The following is an 18,156-nucleotide window of genomic DNA, read 5'->3' as shown; positions in this document are numbered from 1 at the left end:
AAAGTTTGGATTCTCTAATTGATTAATCCATGTGATATTTCTATTATATAAAAAAATATAATGCGGAAAAGAAATAACACAGACACCAGAAAATTTTTTAACAAGGAAATCGCAAATGCAGAAAAACCCCGAGACCTAGTCCATATTTGAACACCACACTGTATTAAGCCGCTACAGACACTAGACTACTCCAAGTTAACTTCAGACTGGAATGTAGTTGAGCCCTAACCAATATCACAATGATCAAGGTACAATTGCGCTCCTTACGTCTCTGAATCCTAGCAGGACTCTACGCACTTGATTCCTTTAGCTGATCTCACCCACAACTAAGAGTTTCTATGACCTAAAGTCGAAGACTTGATAAACAAATCTGTCTCTCACAGAAAAGTCTATTGTATAGATAAATCTGTCTCCCACAGATAAACCTATGAGTCTTTTTCCATCTTTTGATAAATCAAGGTGAACAAGAACTAGTTGATATACCAGACTTATATTCCCGAAGAACAACCTAGAAATATCAATCACCTCACAACAATCTTAATCATATGGTAGAGAAATAATATATTGTGGAATCACAAACGATGAGACGAAGATGTTTGTGATTACTTTTTATCTTGCCTATCGGATATTAAATCTCGAGTCAATCTTAGAGAAAATAGTACTCAATCACGATAGAAGATGAAAAATCGGATCACGCAACTACAGAGAAAATATTTGGGTCTGGCGTCACAATCCCAATGAAGTCTTTAAGTCGTTAACCTACAGGGTTTCTTGAAAAACTTAAGGTTAAAGGAGAATCGACTCTAGTCGCAACAAATATCACACAGGAGGTGTGGGGATTAGGTTTCCCAGTTGCTAGAGTTCTAATTTATATAGTCTTCAAATCAGGATTTGCAATCAATGTTACCTTGGTAACAAAGCATTCAATATTCGCCGTTAGATGAAAACCTGATTAGACTCAAGCTAATATCTTTCAACCGTTAGATCGAACTTAGCTTGTTACACACAAATGAAATATACCTTCATTCAGATATGAGTAACTGTACCTAAACGTGTACACCTTGTTGGCTCAACACCGAAGTTAGCCATATGAACTTTCATATCAACCTTATTCATCTTAACCATAACTAGTTTAAATGACTTAAATGAAACTAGTTCTAGAGTTGTTCAATTGTTTATATTCTCATAGAAGTATACAAGACACAATTGAAGCAAATCTATTTTGATTCACTTGAATCAAGTCATGAACATTATAGCCAAGGTTTGCAAAAGATTGCATTCCATATTATATAAATGTATTCGTTCATGAACAAACCGATTTTAGAACATCATCCACTTAGGTATGCGTACGTGTATGCATACCTAAGTATCCAGACCAAGTTTGGGTTTCGCCAGTACGCGAAATGGTACGCCTACCATCCAAGCTCAGCAAAAATTCCCGGACCTGAACCTTACGCTAGTACGCATACCGGTTTGCATACCAGGTTCCTGGACTTTCTCAAAACCAACAAGTACGCATACGAGTATGCATACCATAGTTCCCAGACATGGATTACATATATGCAAGTACGCATACTATGCTTAAATCCAATTGTTCTAAACTCTCATTTCAATTCTTGGAAGAAGGGAATAACTGTCTCACACAAACTATTAGCTTCAAAGCAATTTTCAAGTGATTGAATGATCAATAAGAAACATTCCGAGCCTACATCAAATGTATGTCTCACACAAGTCATCTAAGAAGTTACCATGCGATTTTCACATGATCATCTTTTGAGTTTCGTCAAGAATATAAGATGAACTTGGTTAAATCGAAAGCTTACCAACACATATTTCGATAAATATGAAAGTGATTTAAACTCAGCTCGAAATATCGAATGTGTATAATCGAAGTCTATATAGCTATATGACTTTTGTCTCAAATAGGAGATAGAGTAGATAGACTTTTGAATGATAGATGAGTTCAAGTCTCCACATACCTTTTGTTGATGAAGTTACACAAGCTCCCCTTAGTAGTTCTTCGTCTTCAATCGATGAACGGCATGAAGTCTAATGCCCAACTACACTTTCGATCCTAATCCGAGACTTAGCTATAAGTAGACTAGAAATGAAGACTTATAGTTTTAGAAACTAAACTTGACAACAAGTTTGAGATAGTTGCGAGTTCGACCGAGCAGTGCTCTAACATTTGGTCTAATCTCTTTATAGATGGTGGGATGCCATTTAGGACCAACAGAAAGTTGTTTACCCCTTATTTTCTCCTTCCATGTCTTGATTGTTATTCTCCAACTCCATCTGCTGCTGCCTAATTTGTTTGTTGCTCACGATAATTCCATAAATCGATCATCAATACCGCTTTTAAACCCAACCAATCAAATCATCTTACCTTATTCTAGATCTAAAACATCTAAGGATGTTTGTCTTTGTAACAACAATGGGTGCTAGTTTTAGTTGGAGAAGTGGTGGTGATATTAATTGATACCGGTGGGTTTGGGTTCCAACGATGGTTCTAATGTTAGTTCCGTCCAGGAAAGGGGAGCTAATCAACTTGCTTTAATCAGTTTCTTGTTGTTTTCTTACACGTTTGTGCTTTTTAATAAGCAGAGTGGTGGTTCGATTGGTATGGAGGCCTCTCTTGTATATAATGAAGTTAGTGGAGGTGGTGCAGCGGCAGGTGGACGAGCTAGAAAAGGCGGTAGTGACGGTTGCCAGAAAACTGTGATAGTAAATCATACTGAATGTTTGAAAACATTAGGGTTTCAAGATTTGGATTTTCGTCGGGTTGTATGTAGGCTCTTAGTCTCTTGTTTGTAAGTATCATTTTTGCTAGTCTTTGGACTATGGGTACGCCCTTTTTATGTAAAGGTGCATAGTTTGTTACAGACTTATGTTCACGGGGCTTGGTTAACGGATTCTTACTTTAGTAAGTAGCATTTGTTTTGCTCATCTTTGAGCTGGGATGCCCTTTTGTGGTAAAGGTGCATAATGGAAGGTGGAACTCTGTTTTCCACCTTGTCTTCACAGTAACAACTAATCTTTTATCTAACAAAAATTCTTTTTATCGAGAAAAAAAAATCTCTGCGAAGCTAGTTCTTTCATATGTTTATGTAAGAGCAGATTATTCTAATAAAATTGGTTCTTTATCGTTTTATAACTAGAGCAAGATGGTGCGGGTGAACCTGCAGATTTAAAAGTCCAACCGCAACCAAACCGTTAAAAATGCGGATTTGGAAAATCCAACCGTGTCCGACCCATAGATTTTTCGTATTGGATTTCACCCGTAATTTTACGGACGGATACAGATGAAATCCGCGCTTCCGGACTTTTTGCTCACCCCTAATTTTGGTTGTCCTATTTACATTTTTTTTTTTAAAATAAGGCCAAGTCTTATTATTATTCAAGATTCAAGATGCAAGAGCTTCACATGGTACGGTACAGTCCGTGTTTCTTATGAATCCGGTACCTGTACCTGGAGTTGACCGGTGCCTCATTTTGAGGACCGGTACCTGTACCTGGAGTTGTACCTGTACCTGTAAGACCGGTACCGGGTTTTTACCTAGTATAAAAATCTTCTCAGAATATATTAAAAAAACGGATCCAAGTACACCAAAACAAATCTGAGTTTTGATAATCAATACAATCAAACAATCCATAAAAATATTTTTCTAGTACAATGATTCAACCAAGATCAACATAAAAATGTGTTTCATCTAATGGTCTTGATACTGCAGCTTTATCAAAATCCTTTGGATTTCTACTTCTATCACCATCTGTTGTTGAATCTGCCTTGTGCATCTCTTCCATCATATTTAGTAATTACTTCGTAGGAAAACATCTTGGAACCCTAAAACAGAATCAAATCAACAATCAATTTAATCCAAACAAAAACCTAAAAAATCCACACAATAGTCAAACAATAAATTGAAATTCTCCAACTAGAAATTTCGATTTCAAAATAATTATAATAGATGATTGGATATCATGCAAAATAAAAATAAAAATTATACCTAAAGAATACCCGTTTTTGAAAAAGCCCAAGTTATAAATATAGGGGTTCGCTTTACTGAGAACCCCAAAAAAGTTGAAACAAAATTGAACATAACTAAATCAAAATCGAAGTAAAGATAAACAAATCGAAGTAAAGAGATATAGAAGAATAAAGAAGAAGTAACCATTACCTTATTACAGATGGTGATGAAGAAGAAGTAAAAAGAAGTATTTCTTCTGCTCCTTGCTTTTGAAGAAAAACAGTAAAAACAAAAGTAAAACAAGAAATCAAAACGAATAAGATGGTGGTAGTTCTGGTGGTGGAGGTTGTAATGGATACGGGTGAGTGGTGTCGACGTTGGTTCTCTGTGGAGATGAAGAAAAAAAAAGAAATGGAAAAGACAGAAGAGAAACGAGTAAAGTGTAGGTCATTTTCTCATCAGAATATACAAGTCAAGTGGACGGTTATGATAGATACTAATCTTATAATCTATGGTCAGAGTTTACTGGGTACTATGGGTCCGGGGTGGCCGAGAATAAGGTAAGAACCGGTACCTATCCCGATATACACCGTTTCTCATAATCTATTCCCAGTCCCTGTACCGGCTACACCGGTTCCGGTACGGTTCTGTTCCGGTTTTTCGGTTCCAGACCGGGTCTTGTGCAGCCCTATGATAAAAGGGGAAATTAGGGGGAGACCCAAAAAAAATAATATTCTCGTTCTCAGGCCCACAATTAATTTTGTATACCGTGACACCCATAATTATATGAAATTATTATATGAATCAATACATAACTGGTTATGCATACTATCTTTTCAGGCATAACTCGTTATGCATACTATCTTTTTCAGGGGTATAATTGGCAGCGCAACTTGGACATAACATATCTAAAAATCCGCGTCTTAGAATTTTACAAATTTTATATCGTTGTAAATCTTTTTAAAAGAGCTACGCAACGAGTACAAAAAAGAATATCAAATTTTTGTTTTTAACGAAAAAAATCGGAGGTGATCCTCATTTTAGGGAAATTTTTTGAAAACTTGATACTTAACCATTATGCAGTCACCAAAAACGATGCATAACACATTCTGCAGACGCATAACGAATTATGCAACCATTTTTTCGACTGCATAACAAGTTATGTATCTGCATAACAAAGTTATGCATCTATAACAAGTTATGTAACCATTGTTTTGGTTGATTTTAGCCGTACATATAAAAAATTGATGCATAATGCAGTATGCATCCATATTTACGGATGCATATCAGGTTATGCATCTATTTTCTCGATGCATAATGCATTATGTAGCCATATTTTCGGATGCATAACCTGTTATGCAGGTTTAATTGCAGATGATGGTGTAAATACATGAAAGAAGATGATGGTGTAAATACATGATTTTATATCGTTGGAAATCTTTTTAAGAGATCTACACAACGAGTACAAACAAGAATATCAAATTTTTGTTTTTCATGAAAAAATCGGAGGTAATCATCATTTTAGGCAAAGTTTTCGAAAACTTGATACATAACCATTATGCAACCACCACAAAAGATGCACAACACATTCTGCAGACGCATAACGAATTATGCAACCATTTTCTCGACTGCATAACACATTATGCATCTGCATAACAATGTTATGCATGTATAACAAGTTATGTAGCCATTGTTTTGGTTGATTTTAATGCGTACATCAAAAATTGATGCATAATGCATTATGCATCTATATTTACGGATGCATATAAGGTTACACATTTATTTTCTCGATGCATAAAAGATTGTGAAACAATTTTCTCGATGCATAATGCATTATGCAGCCATATTTTCGGATGCATAACAGGTTATGCATCCATTTTCACGACGGCATAACATGTTATGCAGATATTATTGTAGGTACATGACAAGTTATGCAGTCTTTGTTTTTTCTTTTTTAGGTCTCAATACTAGCAAAAATGTTGATGCATAACGTGTTATGCAATTATTTTCGGGATTGCATAACAAGTTATGCAACAAAATTTGTAGATGCATAACAGGTTATGCAACCGTTTTCATAGCTGCATAACATATTATTCAACCATTATGAAAAACACCAACACCAATACATATTTGTAGCTTTCCAACCAACAACACCAACTTCTCAAACTCATAAGTAGTTTAGTTCTTATCCACATGCCGTAGGTATATAATTGTCATCAATTAGGTAGTGACAAAGATAATTACATACAAATATCATTAATAATTGTAAAATTGTTTTAAGTCCACATGACGTAAGTGTATAATTTCCATAACTTTACTCTGGACGAAATGCAGCTTTAAACATTGCTACAACAGGTTTTCAAAAGGCACCAAATTTCTCGACTGCATTTGGAGTAAAATTAAACAATTGTATGTCGAACCCCATTATAAGCCTCATCTTCAAACTTGTTAACAACAGCCACCACTTGGCATAGCTTAGTAGCTTTCTGACTCGAGCACTTTCCCAAGTCAACTTCCAGATATGAAAACTTTGCAACAACCAACCATCAACTTCCGCATTTCCCTTGTTTCCAACTCCACATACTACGGAAAATAGATCACGTAGTCGATTGTAACATAATAACACTAACAAAATAAAATCACTACAAACGAACTAAACTTGGTAGATTACATAGTACGTTAACAGATCAAAAAGAGGCAGAACAATGGTTCAAATATCTATTTCTTATATTTTAGTGCAAGAGCCAACATAAACAACAAGACCAAGTTGCAAATGTGAAACTCCATATACTACTTCCATGACTATGTGATGAAATCAAATGCCATTTGTCTTCTCTTAAACGACTTCACAAACAGTTGCAGTGCACAACTAAAACGAAAGAGAAAAAAAAACTACGAATATCTACCAAAAGATCAAAGAGGCTTCTGGATATCCAGTCAGTCAGTCTCACTACCAATTACTAACAGTCCCTTTTACTAGATATGGTTTTCTAATTTCTTAGTATATCAAGTTTTTCCCCAACTAAAATACACTCTCTGTGTCGTATCCCTAATTCATTTCATAAAATCAACTAGTGATTATGGAGAACTAGATCGTGTTAACCATGTGAGACATGGGAGATCAGAAATCATTCAAAATCATAGTAGTAGCAAAACCATAAGATATAGAGAACAATAAAGAGTGAAATAATTACCCAAGTATTAGATTTCTTCTTCCTCCGAGAATAGAAATTGAAGAAGGGTATAGTTTGTTTTATAAAAGTAATCCCATCGTTGCTTTGTTGATTTTAATCAATAGATTTTCACAAAGAAGAACTGAGACAAAAGCAGAGAGAAAGAAGATCGTATAAGAGAGTTTTGGTTTATGTAGTTATGGATCGGAGAAGAAGAAGAAGAAAGACCCAAACATAATTTCAGAAATTATGGGTTTGGGAGATATTTTTTCTTAGAAAATGGGTGCGCGCCTGAATTTTTCTGGACATGAGTTTCACACTGTCCAAAATCTGGAAAATGGGTGTGGTTGTAGTTTTCACATGATAAAACAGCTCCTTGAACGTCTAGTTGTATCAACTATCAAGTTCTCGCACCCAACCACTTGGCGTAAAGAAATTTCACTTCTTTGCCAAACTATTGGGCTCAGAGAAGCCTACATATATGTTCTGACTCTTTTGTCCCCAACTATTGGGCCCAGAGAATCTTGATTCATTAGACTTAGCTCATAATTCAAGTTGACATGAATTCAAGTTTTTGCTGGACATGAATCACCGTAGACTGAAAGTTCACATTGTTTCATATTAATATTGCCAAAATTATCGCCTACTTCATCATGATCGACAGACGGTTGGATTCAATCTCATTTTCATTTACTCTTACCATTTGACTTCCCACATAATGGTCGATTGAACTTCGCTAGAAGGATAACAAATTTTTAAGTCACAGATATCATAAGAGCTCATTTTACATAACAAACAATATAATACACTAGATTCTGTTTCTATCTGTTTGATTTACATACGGAATTTGAGAGGAAAAAGTAGTAATATATAATACATACAACAACAAGGAAGTGCAAAGAGACGGAATGGCCGGAACAAACAATTAAAACACACTCAAATAAATATCAGTTTATCCAACGGATCTGGTAAATCATAAGCTCGTTAAGCTACTGCTTTTGCTTGAAAAAATCCAATTGTGCCCACCTGCCAGGTTATAGAAGTAGCTCAGAGTTATTAACAGAAAATTACAGTATAAGAATGCTATTATGAGTGCAATTACTTATAAAAATGACGAGAGCTATCCATTTTTTTTTAACAAAGATGCAGTAGCGAGCATTGTGAGCATTAAAGTGTGTGTTTGTCTCAAGTGTTAGACCAAAAGCCCCATGTTGCTTGGACTGAAAATCATTAGCTGCAAAGTTCAACTGACAAGCGTTTTATTTTCACCATTTAACTCCACACTAATCCTAGAATAGCACCCTCTCTTGACCCATGTTAGGTGGGCATAACGAAACCCATGAATTAGGATTCAAAGAGCATAGGTGGTTGACAAGAATGATGATAGTGAACAAACTTGACGTAACAAGGATTCCTGCTGCCTAAAACAGTTATATCTCTTTCATGACTGCATCCTAGCAATAAAAAACACCACGGCCTCAGGATTGCTGTAAAGCATATGACGAGAAGACTTATTTGCTTCCAGTTGTGACTAAGAAATGCAAAGATAAGATAAGAAGCTTCCATTTAACTTACCCATCTGAATGGCTTCAAACTATCCTCGCTTTCTAGAAGATCCACCTCTTACGGCCTTTATACTTTGAGAATCTTTAAAGCAAACAAAGTGAACGAGAGTGGTCCCATTAGGATAGACAGCAAAAACACTGGCGCCTATTTTCTTGTGGCAAAGGTAGCATGTGCTATCGCTGTTAATCTTCACCACAGCTTTTCGTTGATCGTAAAGCTCTTGTTTCACCTATTTAACAAACTTGAATTATATACTGGAGAGGAAATCAGCATGATTTGAGTGAATAATCAGTACCATCAAGTGGCTCCTGAATTACTTTTAGTGAGTCTCAACAAAGTCTAAAATTTTTAAAACCAGATAGTACAATTTCAAGTGACTAAACTCGAGTTGTTTAACCCTGGTCGTATATAACTGATACACTTACCTGTAAGTCCTCATTGTATCTCAAGCTTCTGATCACTGAAAAGTTGCGACGATTTTCACTAGATTTCTTCACAATTGGCTCCAGAAATGTAAGCAGGTTCTGTTCACATAAATTGATCCACGTCATACAAAGGAAATATAAAGTGAAATCAACAATAAAGGGGTAATTCTCTGGAAAAGATGCTATGAACTAAACTATGCTTTGTTCAATTATCATCCTGTACCTTTGGTGAACTTAAGTAATACTCCCTCTGTTTTTGGAAAAGAGATACTTTCACTTTTTCATTTTAGCCTAAAAATAGGCTAAAATGAAAAAGTGAAAGTATCTCTTTTCCAGAAACGGAGGGAGTAACATTCTGCTCTACATTATATTCCTCACCTGTATCTTTGTTTCTTTTGGTAAGAGTTTAAGAGCCTGAGCTCCATTAATTTTATCCCATTTTTGGCCCAACAGGTTTAAGGCTTCATCCAGCATAATTGGAGCACCTTCTTGGTTTGGCTCATCTCCTTCGTTATCACTTCGTCCACTATCGACGCTGCTGGAACTGAATCTTAAATCCTCTGCACTGTCAATTTGGGCAATTTTTTTAACAATACGACCAACTTTAGCTTTTGTAGAACCAACCTTGTGGTTGACCCCAGTACTCTGAGGTAAATCTACATTCATGATGCTATTCTCGAACTCCTTTGTCGTTCTTACAGGATTTAGATATATTTGCAGAAGTGTCAGATAGATGTTACTCGACATTTTAGAAGCACGTTGGCTCTGTGAAGCTTCGTAAACACGGTCGCAGTAAGCCAGTGCCAGCTCAGGAACATGAAGCTGCAAAATTTATCACCATGAGTGGATATTAATTTCATGCACCCGGCATAAAGAATGAGAAGCCCTATTTGTGTACTTAAGCTTTTTGCAGATTTGATTATATATTCAAATATTTGCACAAGTGCATTAGATTGTAAGAATCAGAAAGACTGCAACTAACATAAAATTCCATCGAGTGGAGTAACTGTTGCAAAGATAAGAAGTTTGGTGACATATAAAGAAAAAAAGCTAATTGTCTTGTGTTCGAATAAAAAAATTACCTTGTGAACATAAATAGACAATGCAAGCCGGTGCTGATTCATCATCCCTAGCAAAATTGCACGTTCCTCATATAAACCGTCTGGAGGAAGGCGCTTTAACACAGTTTCAGAGGTAAATCCAGAGATTTTTTCTAAAGCAGCTAGTAGCTTTTTTCGTATAGGGGAATAAGTTTTCTCATCCCATTTCTTCTGAGTCATTAGGTCTGAGTACCAGTTAAGTACTTCTGAGAGATAGAGTTGGACCTGCCATACTAACTCTTATTAGTTCACAGAATGGAAAAATCAGAACACGCCCTCAGATAATATGCAAGAATAAGCAACAGAACTGTTAGCTAATCTTTCTAATCATGTTTCTTTAAGGACCGGTTTTGCAATTATGGTCCTTCTATACAAAGACCATTGGTTACTCTACTATGTCATGTTTCTGGTGGACTCCGCTTGTGTCTAGTTCTATTGTCATCTGTTTATGCAAAACCAGCACTCTTCTATGCCATGTTACTTATTGGTCCTTTAGATGGGAGGCTACAAGCAGAAAATAGGTGTTGTACAGAAAACCGAACGAAGTCTTGACCCGTTCCTTAGATTAGTTGAAAGAAGGGAGTAATCACCAGTTCATTCCGCAAATCTGAAGAGATCTCACTTTCGTTCACTGAGATTAAAAGCTCCAAATATCTACCCTGCATATTTGGTGCATGCTGCTTCAAATATGAATTCACCAACTCAGCCTGGATATTTCCAGAAGATAAGAGCTCGATTGTTTGTGTTGGGCAACTTTCTAGAACACGCATTGAGTACTCCAAAACGAGAATTGGATCAGTTGAACAAAGAGGCTGCGAGAAAGATAATTGATTCAGAAAATGTTACATTCGTGAAGTTCGTCGTCCTTCACTTTCAAAGAAATTGACAATCAAGGTGTTGAGGACAATGAATATAGTGAGATGAATGAGCATACCTTCAGATATTCAATAATCATTTCAGGCTTAAACTTTTCAGAGAGCTCAGATGTTGGTTCTGCTTGATCTGGTTCTTCAACCAATTGACTTAGAAGCTTAAGAGCCTCGTGATGCATATCATGGGACTTGTAAAGTTCTAACAGTTCCGAATGGTATTTCCTTTGCTGCAGGAACTCTTCACATATTTTCACATCACAGTAATTAAGGCCTTTTAGAAGATCTAGTAAGGCTGAAGACTGCGTTGTGAGAACCATAACTTGGAGAAGTGCAGTATCCAGTATAGTTGCCATTTCCCTAGCACCTAAGCTGGCTTGGAATTGATGACGAGTCTGAGAATAAAGCATATAGCACATGTTAGTATAACACACTCTTGACAGTCCTGTAGATTTGTCACACAGGCTTGACACTTTATGAAAGTTCCTTTAGGTTTTTATTCGCCTTTTCCTCATGCATGCTGGTAAATCTTTCAAGTCATTAGTCAAAAAAGGAACAAAAGATGCATAATTTAATGATAAGATGCTGGGATTTATACCTTGCTCGAATTCTTTGCTCTACTAGAACGCTGTGATCTATTGCCATACTCAATAGCATCGGAGACAACTTCCTCTGTTACTTCAAGGGTTGCCTTCTCAACTATTCCATACCTTTTATTATGCAAAAACTTAACCAGAGCCATGAGAACATTATAGCCCAAGTTTGGGGATTTGACCGTCATTCTTTTATCAGATTCCATGTGCGATAGGGATGATGGTGAGTCCATCTCCTGTGATGCATCTGACAAACCTGAAAAGCGATTAGGAGCATCTTCTTCCAAGTCAACTGCTATCTGAGGGTTACTGATAGAGAGTGTCTTTGGAAGAACTATTGATGGATACAACGCAAGCACATAGGTGATATCCACTGAGGATGCCAAAAACTGATCCATGGCTTCATCATAGCTCTCATTATCGAACAAGTAGTGCCCATATCTGGCAAATATCAACACAAGTGAAGTTAGAAGGAAATATTGAATATAAGTGCATTAGGAAACCCCTGAAGAATGTTTGGACTAATTGGTGGATGATATCACTTTTAAGGATCAAAATAATCACCGAATGCGAATAGAATCTTCCTTTGCTAGTCGAAGCTTAATATTTTCCGGTGGGAGCAGCTTGCATAGAGCCAAAGCCTCCTCAAAATTACTAGATGCTGTCAGTTGAACAATCTGCATTTAGGAAGGTAAGAATGACAAACAAAGAGTATTAGCAGTACAAAAAGATGAAAACATAGATGTAAGGACGATATAGACAACTCACAGAAAACGCCACAAACCAAAATGTATGGCGAAGTAATGAAGAATGCAGTGTTTAAGAGAAAGTCCAGTTAAATGCAATTCAGTTCTATCTGGGTTTATCATTTAAGAAGACTACCATCATTACAATCACGAGAGAGCAGCAAAAATTAAATGAAATCTAGGAAGGGCAGAACTAGACAGATCAAATAACACGTCGATATTTTGGACAGTCTGGTGAACTTTACATAAATGGTGAAATAATAACAAAAAGAAAAAACCCATCGACCATGATAGGTCAAGGAAGAACTCATAGTTTCGGGAAAATTTATAAATGGTAGTGGATAATACCTGAGCACCAAGAGATATGGGTAGCAGTCCATAAACAGAATTGTCCAATACAGCAAGTATATTGTTATTACTTTTAAGCAGATGAGTGTCACGAAGAACAACTGTCTGCACTAACGGATATGGAACTCGAAGTGATCTTATCTACAAATGAAAGCATTGGGGAAATTAGCGAAAATATCAGGCATGGGTATGACCTCATTAGTAACAAACAAAAGGTGCATGAACAAATAGATAGAGCACCTCAATATGTCTTGTTAAACGAGCTATTGCGTATTGCATGTGGATGACAACAGATACAGGAGCTTCAGACCAAGAAATGCGACCATCTTGAAGAAGCTTCCCATTTTGATCAACAAATACTCCAATGTTATCCTAAAAAATAAACATACATTGAACATTAGGAATACTAGCATAAATGATTGTACTTATCTTTCCCAAATGGGTAAAACACGTGTAAGTACTAAACTGATGTTATGAATCCTGTACTTCAGAAAAGCGATGTATCTAAGCTCACTCATTCAAAACAGTCACGTGTTTTCTTTTAATGCCATATCACTTGCCTATATTATCAGTTATCTTCTTCCAATGTATTACACATACAACAAGACTCACTCAGCGACAACTTCCCCTCTTAGAACATTAATGTTTTCAAGGAGCTAACTGGGTCAAAGAGATATCTCAACTGGTAAAGCTCAAAGAAAAATACCTTTCCTAAAAGCAGCTCACCAGAGGGAAGAGAAACTACTAAAGGAGGGGCAATCCTCCCAGACTGAAACACTTCAGTCAAAGCCCCAGTTGTGCTATTTAGTATCACATATTCCCGTCTAATCCCCAAACATATATTATCACCAGACCATGCCATTGACTTCACAACATCAGGAACCCCAAAATCCTTCACCTCCACGAAGTTTTGTCCACCTAACCAAAAAACATAAGTACTATGCCATTGCTGGATGAAAAAGGTAACATATGGAAAAAAAGTTCACAGATCTACTCTTTAGCTGTTGCCAAATAACAAGCAAGAGCTAGAGCTTATCAAATACCGGCATAATAAGTTCAATGAGGAGTATGAGGAATAAGTTTTTACTGGAAACAAGATGGATCTCATGCTTGGCTATATGTTCCCAGCATAGTGTTTCGATGAAAACTCACCGTTCGCGTATATTATTCTATAAGCATTGAATTCTCGGATTGTTCTGATAACAAAATTCTTGCATTTTCACTCTTATCTGAAGCAATTGCATATTATACACAAGAAGTGCCACTGTGCTAAACAAAAACCGAAATGAGGTTAGTCTTGTTGAGTTGTGGCAGATACTAGTTGTCTGCAGCATAAGTGATTCATGCTCCTAAGCGAGCCGGTTGCTTTGTAGCTTGTCATTCGAAAAGTATGTCAGTGCAAGTTTCTACTAATGCTAACAAATTGGCACTCCTACTAACCATAAGCCATTCTATGCCAACAACCAAGTGCAACTAAAAACAGCAGTAAAAAGAATAAATCAAAAGTACCGAAATTACCCTCAAGTCTGAAAATGCAAACTCTTTTCTGCCGTCCAAAGCAAAGAAACCCTTTCTGATCATCCCAAGCAAACACCGACGCGCCTTTGGCCTTCCCCAAAACACCAATCACCACCTCCAGGTTCGGCAACCGATGTACAGTAATCGATTCCGACAACGAAATCAATATATTTCTTGATTCAGACATTTCCATTGAAATCAAAGGTTTTTTCCAAAACCCTTTTAAAGTTTTTTCAATCACATACGGTTCTCGCTTCAAATTACCCAGTGAATCAGATGATGATGATGTTGGTGATGGTGATTCTGGTGAGTAGATTTTGAGTGAGTAATCATTACAACCTAATAGAAGTTTAGAGTTGTAAATTGAGGCTGAAATGATTTTGTTTGGGCAATTTGATAAGAGTTGAAATGAATCATAAGCTGAGTGTACCATTTTCTGGGTGTGTAATTTAGGGTTTTGCTCTGAGGAATGAGAGGTTTTGAATTATTTGTGTGCTGGTTTTGGTGTGACAGTAGAAAATTGGAGGGAGAAGAAATGGAAAGGGAAAGTGAACTGTAAAGGTGTTACTGAAGTGTAAGATTAAGATTGATATAGTATTCGGTAATGGCATCTTTATGCAACTCGGAAATTTGTAACCACCCTCGGGTCATGACATTTGGCTAATTTTTTTTTGGAGTATTTGGATGGTGGATAATTTAACATCCACGTCAGACCGCGAGCATCGAGCAAAATGAAAGTTGCAAAGGCACGGTCACTCTATTTACTAGGATAAACAAAGTTAGAACAACCAGTCATTAGTTGAACAGCCAGTAAACTCTGCAGTGGTGACTACTGCCGAAGTAGAGAATTCAGTCTAAGAACATTGCATGAGAAACTGTTTGGAAATACTTTCCACACCAAAACAAACCGTGTTTTACCATAGATGCAATTTACTAATGACAGTGAATGTCGACAGGGCTTCAAATAAAAAAAGTTTCAATCATTGTCATCTACAAGATGCATTATGACAATTTCTGTTTTCTTTTTGGTGGATGGATGTGCGTCATGCTTGGGTGTGTCTGCGTGTCCCAGTTTGTTAGACATATTGATTTTTTATTACTTCCATTTGGGTCATGAATATCAAACAACACACTTAGAGTAAATGCAGTCATGAGTTGCCAAATTGCTAAGCCATATTTGGCTTTTTTAGAACGGGTAATTAAGGGATATTACGTGATACCCAATGTTATTTAAAGTATTGTTATAGTTTTAAAACTTCGTTTGGGTTAGAATTATAAACTGAAAATTTTCAATCCACTCCCGACATTGTGTTCATGATGGATACCCTACCGAAGTCTTGTGCGGGCATTGTTTTTCGTTTGAATACCATGCCGATATCTTGTGCCGTCATTGCTTTTAAGATGGATACCATGCCGATATCTTGTGCCGGCATGGCTTTTAGAATGAATACCATGTCGATATCTTGTGTCGGCATGGCTGTTAGGATGAATACCATGCCGGGACCAACATAGTTCAGTTAGTCTGTCCCAAAACTAGTTTGTGCCGGCATGGTCGATTCCCAAATGTACCGTGCCGATTGAGGACAAAAACATACAAAAAACCTGTGTGAAATAGCAAGTTACGGTGTACTTTGCCGGCACTACTATCGGCATGCTCGATAATGAACTTTCTGTGCCGGCAGTGTACTTATAATTTCAAAATTGGAGGATATTGTGTATCGGCATGATGAAAGTATGAATACCATGCCGATTTGGTCCCTGCCGGCATGGTATTCATATTTTTACCATGCCGACACTGAGTTTTTCAGCGTAACAATGGAGAATTTAATGAAAAAAAAATCAAATTTAAATACATTAATACCTATACATGAGTAATTGGAGCACTTGTATGTTCAGCTTGTTTACTTTCCTGGGTTGGTTCTTCACCCAAGCTTTCATGATCATAAATATCTTGATTTAATGTTGTTGCATCAACAAATTCAATGATAATGATTTATTCTAATGATTATCAAACTAATCTATTAACTTAACTAATTATATTTAACCAAAAAACATGATTAGTTAGGGTAGATTATGAATTATATAAATTACCCGGATAGGAAGTGACCTTGATTTACTAATTAAATCCTGTTTTTGTCTTTTTCCTATATCCCCAATTGCGCGTTCTATTTTTATTTGGAAATTTGGTTTCAGGCATGCGGTGGTGTAGTGATTAGCCAACTGAAACGGGATTTAAAGCCGCGTATAAAAAAATCACACGACATCATTACATGCGTTCCACTACAAACGTTATTGATAAACTCGTGTTTTACGTACGGATTTTTCCGTACGGAGATAGATGTGATTTAAAAACGTGTCAAACGAAGGACGCCCTTTATAAATCCGCTTGTTAACTTTCAGTTGAAAATTCGTAACCGTCTCAAGACTCAAAGAACATTTTCCGTGCTATAATTATGTTACCATGTGTTTGTAAAGTGGCGGAAGAGACAAGATGAGACGAAGTGCATTATCCTCATCATCTTGTGTTACTTCAAACGCCTCAATTTTGGATAGAATTGAACTTAAAACGCTAAGATGATCCGCAATAGACGTACCTTTATCCATCTTCAATATGTGAAATTGCTCCTTCAAGTACAATCTTTTCGAACGAGTGTTGGTCATATACACACTTTCAAGTGTACTCTACAGCTCCTTTGCCGTGGTAATTTTTGAAAAATTATCCAAAATATTTTTGGCTAACAATAGTCATATCTGGCTTGTAGCTCTTAACTTCACATCACCCTCAGTCGTCACTTTCAACGCTTTCTTCCTTACCTTTCAATGCCTTGATTAACCCCGATTATAACGGAGAATCTTTAACTTGGATTTGCCATAAATCATAGTTAAAGCCGTCAAAGTGATAGAATCCATGTAAACTTTTGTCGTTATCTTGTTTTCCCTTAAATCTGGCTCTGATGCCAATTGTTGAGATTTTCACCATAATACTTAGATCTTTGGAATACACGAAGAAGAAAGTGTGCCACGAGAATAATAATAAATAATAAACAACCACATAAGGTAGGATGGGAAAATCCCAAACTGGATAAAAACCACAAACAAGAACACGATTTATTTAGTTAACCATAAAGTTGATTACAAAGAAAACTTTTACCTTCTCATGCGACTCTCACCCTTACCCTGAGAACAAGAAACTCAAAAAGAGACCAAAAACCTTAACTTTCCACTCTTTAGAAGGACTCTCAGAAATGATTTACAAACACTAGCAAGGACCCCTATTTATAGTATACACAATCTTAATCTCCAAGTAAACTTAGTTTGTAAGTTAAGTAGCTTGTTCTCAATTTTGAGTTTCTCCTAAATAAAGTATCCTACCCTAAAAAATTCTTAATTATTTATCAAATCGAGATAAAATCCAAGTGCTTATTGGTTATGTCCTCCAGCTGGTACCATAGAATTAAACTTCGATCGTGCAGTTAAAGACCATAAGTCTATAGCTGTAGTCGTGGCTAGGAATGCTGACGCTGATTTCAAAGTTGCAGCCTCGACAACCATCAACCAAAACGTCCCGCTAGTGGCTAGGTGTCACAGGTTCGCAATTCACAAATGCAAAACCAACTCTGACAATGGCAACTATGCTCCATAGCGCAATTTCAGCCAACTCGCACTTAGCCAATACTTCAACTTCTTGACTAATTCTCTATTCATCCCATACTAAATAGAGGTTCTGTTCACAAATATTCCAAGCTTTCAACCAAATACAGACATTGTGCTTGATGCATAAACATAAGCCAAAACAAGGGACAAATGCACCAACAGAACTTAGCTTTAAACTAGGCCGTAACCTTTTATT

At 36.6% G+C, this 18,156-nt stretch overlaps 1 protein-coding gene across 2 annotated transcripts; it reads right to left on the bottom strand.

Annotated features, from left to right (window-relative positions):
• Positions 1 to 7,908: 7,908 nt before the first annotated feature.
• On the bottom strand, positions 7,909 to 14,862 carry LOC113284622 (vacuolar sorting protein 39-like). 2 transcript variants are annotated; one of them, XM_026534134.1, is made up of 13 exons: positions 14,307 to 14,862; positions 13,495 to 13,706; positions 13,029 to 13,160; positions 12,789 to 12,929; positions 12,259 to 12,371; positions 11,700 to 12,135; positions 11,167 to 11,496; positions 10,823 to 11,044; positions 10,215 to 10,457; positions 9,511 to 9,954; positions 9,133 to 9,231; positions 8,717 to 8,936; positions 7,909 to 8,167 (listed from the first exon to the last, which is right to left on the bottom strand). In XM_026534134.1, exons 1-12 carry the CDS (start codon positions 14,737 to 14,739, stop codon positions 8,736 to 8,738), a joined length of 3,006 nt encoding a protein of 1,001 aa, XP_026389919.1. In that variant the 5' UTR covers positions 14,740 to 14,862; the 3' UTR covers positions 7,909 to 8,167; positions 8,717 to 8,735. The 2 variants fall into 2 exon arrangements, with proteins under 2 accessions (XP_026389919.1, XP_026389920.1); XM_026534135.1 differs by lacking the exon at positions 7,909 to 8,167 and adding an exon at positions 8,250 to 8,595 and having other exon boundaries at positions 14,307 to 14,739.
• Between the last annotated feature and the right edge of the window lie 3,294 nt (positions 14,863 to 18,156).

Source organism: Papaver somniferum, chromosome 5 (genome assembly GCF_003573695.1).
Source record: "Papaver somniferum cultivar HN1 chromosome 5, ASM357369v1, whole genome shotgun sequence".
NCBI classification, from domain to species: domain Eukaryota; kingdom Viridiplantae; phylum Streptophyta; class Magnoliopsida; order Ranunculales; family Papaveraceae; genus Papaver; species Papaver somniferum.
The sequence above is the reverse complement of the archived record's forward strand: the minus strand, read 5'-3'. Positions and strand labels throughout refer to the sequence as shown.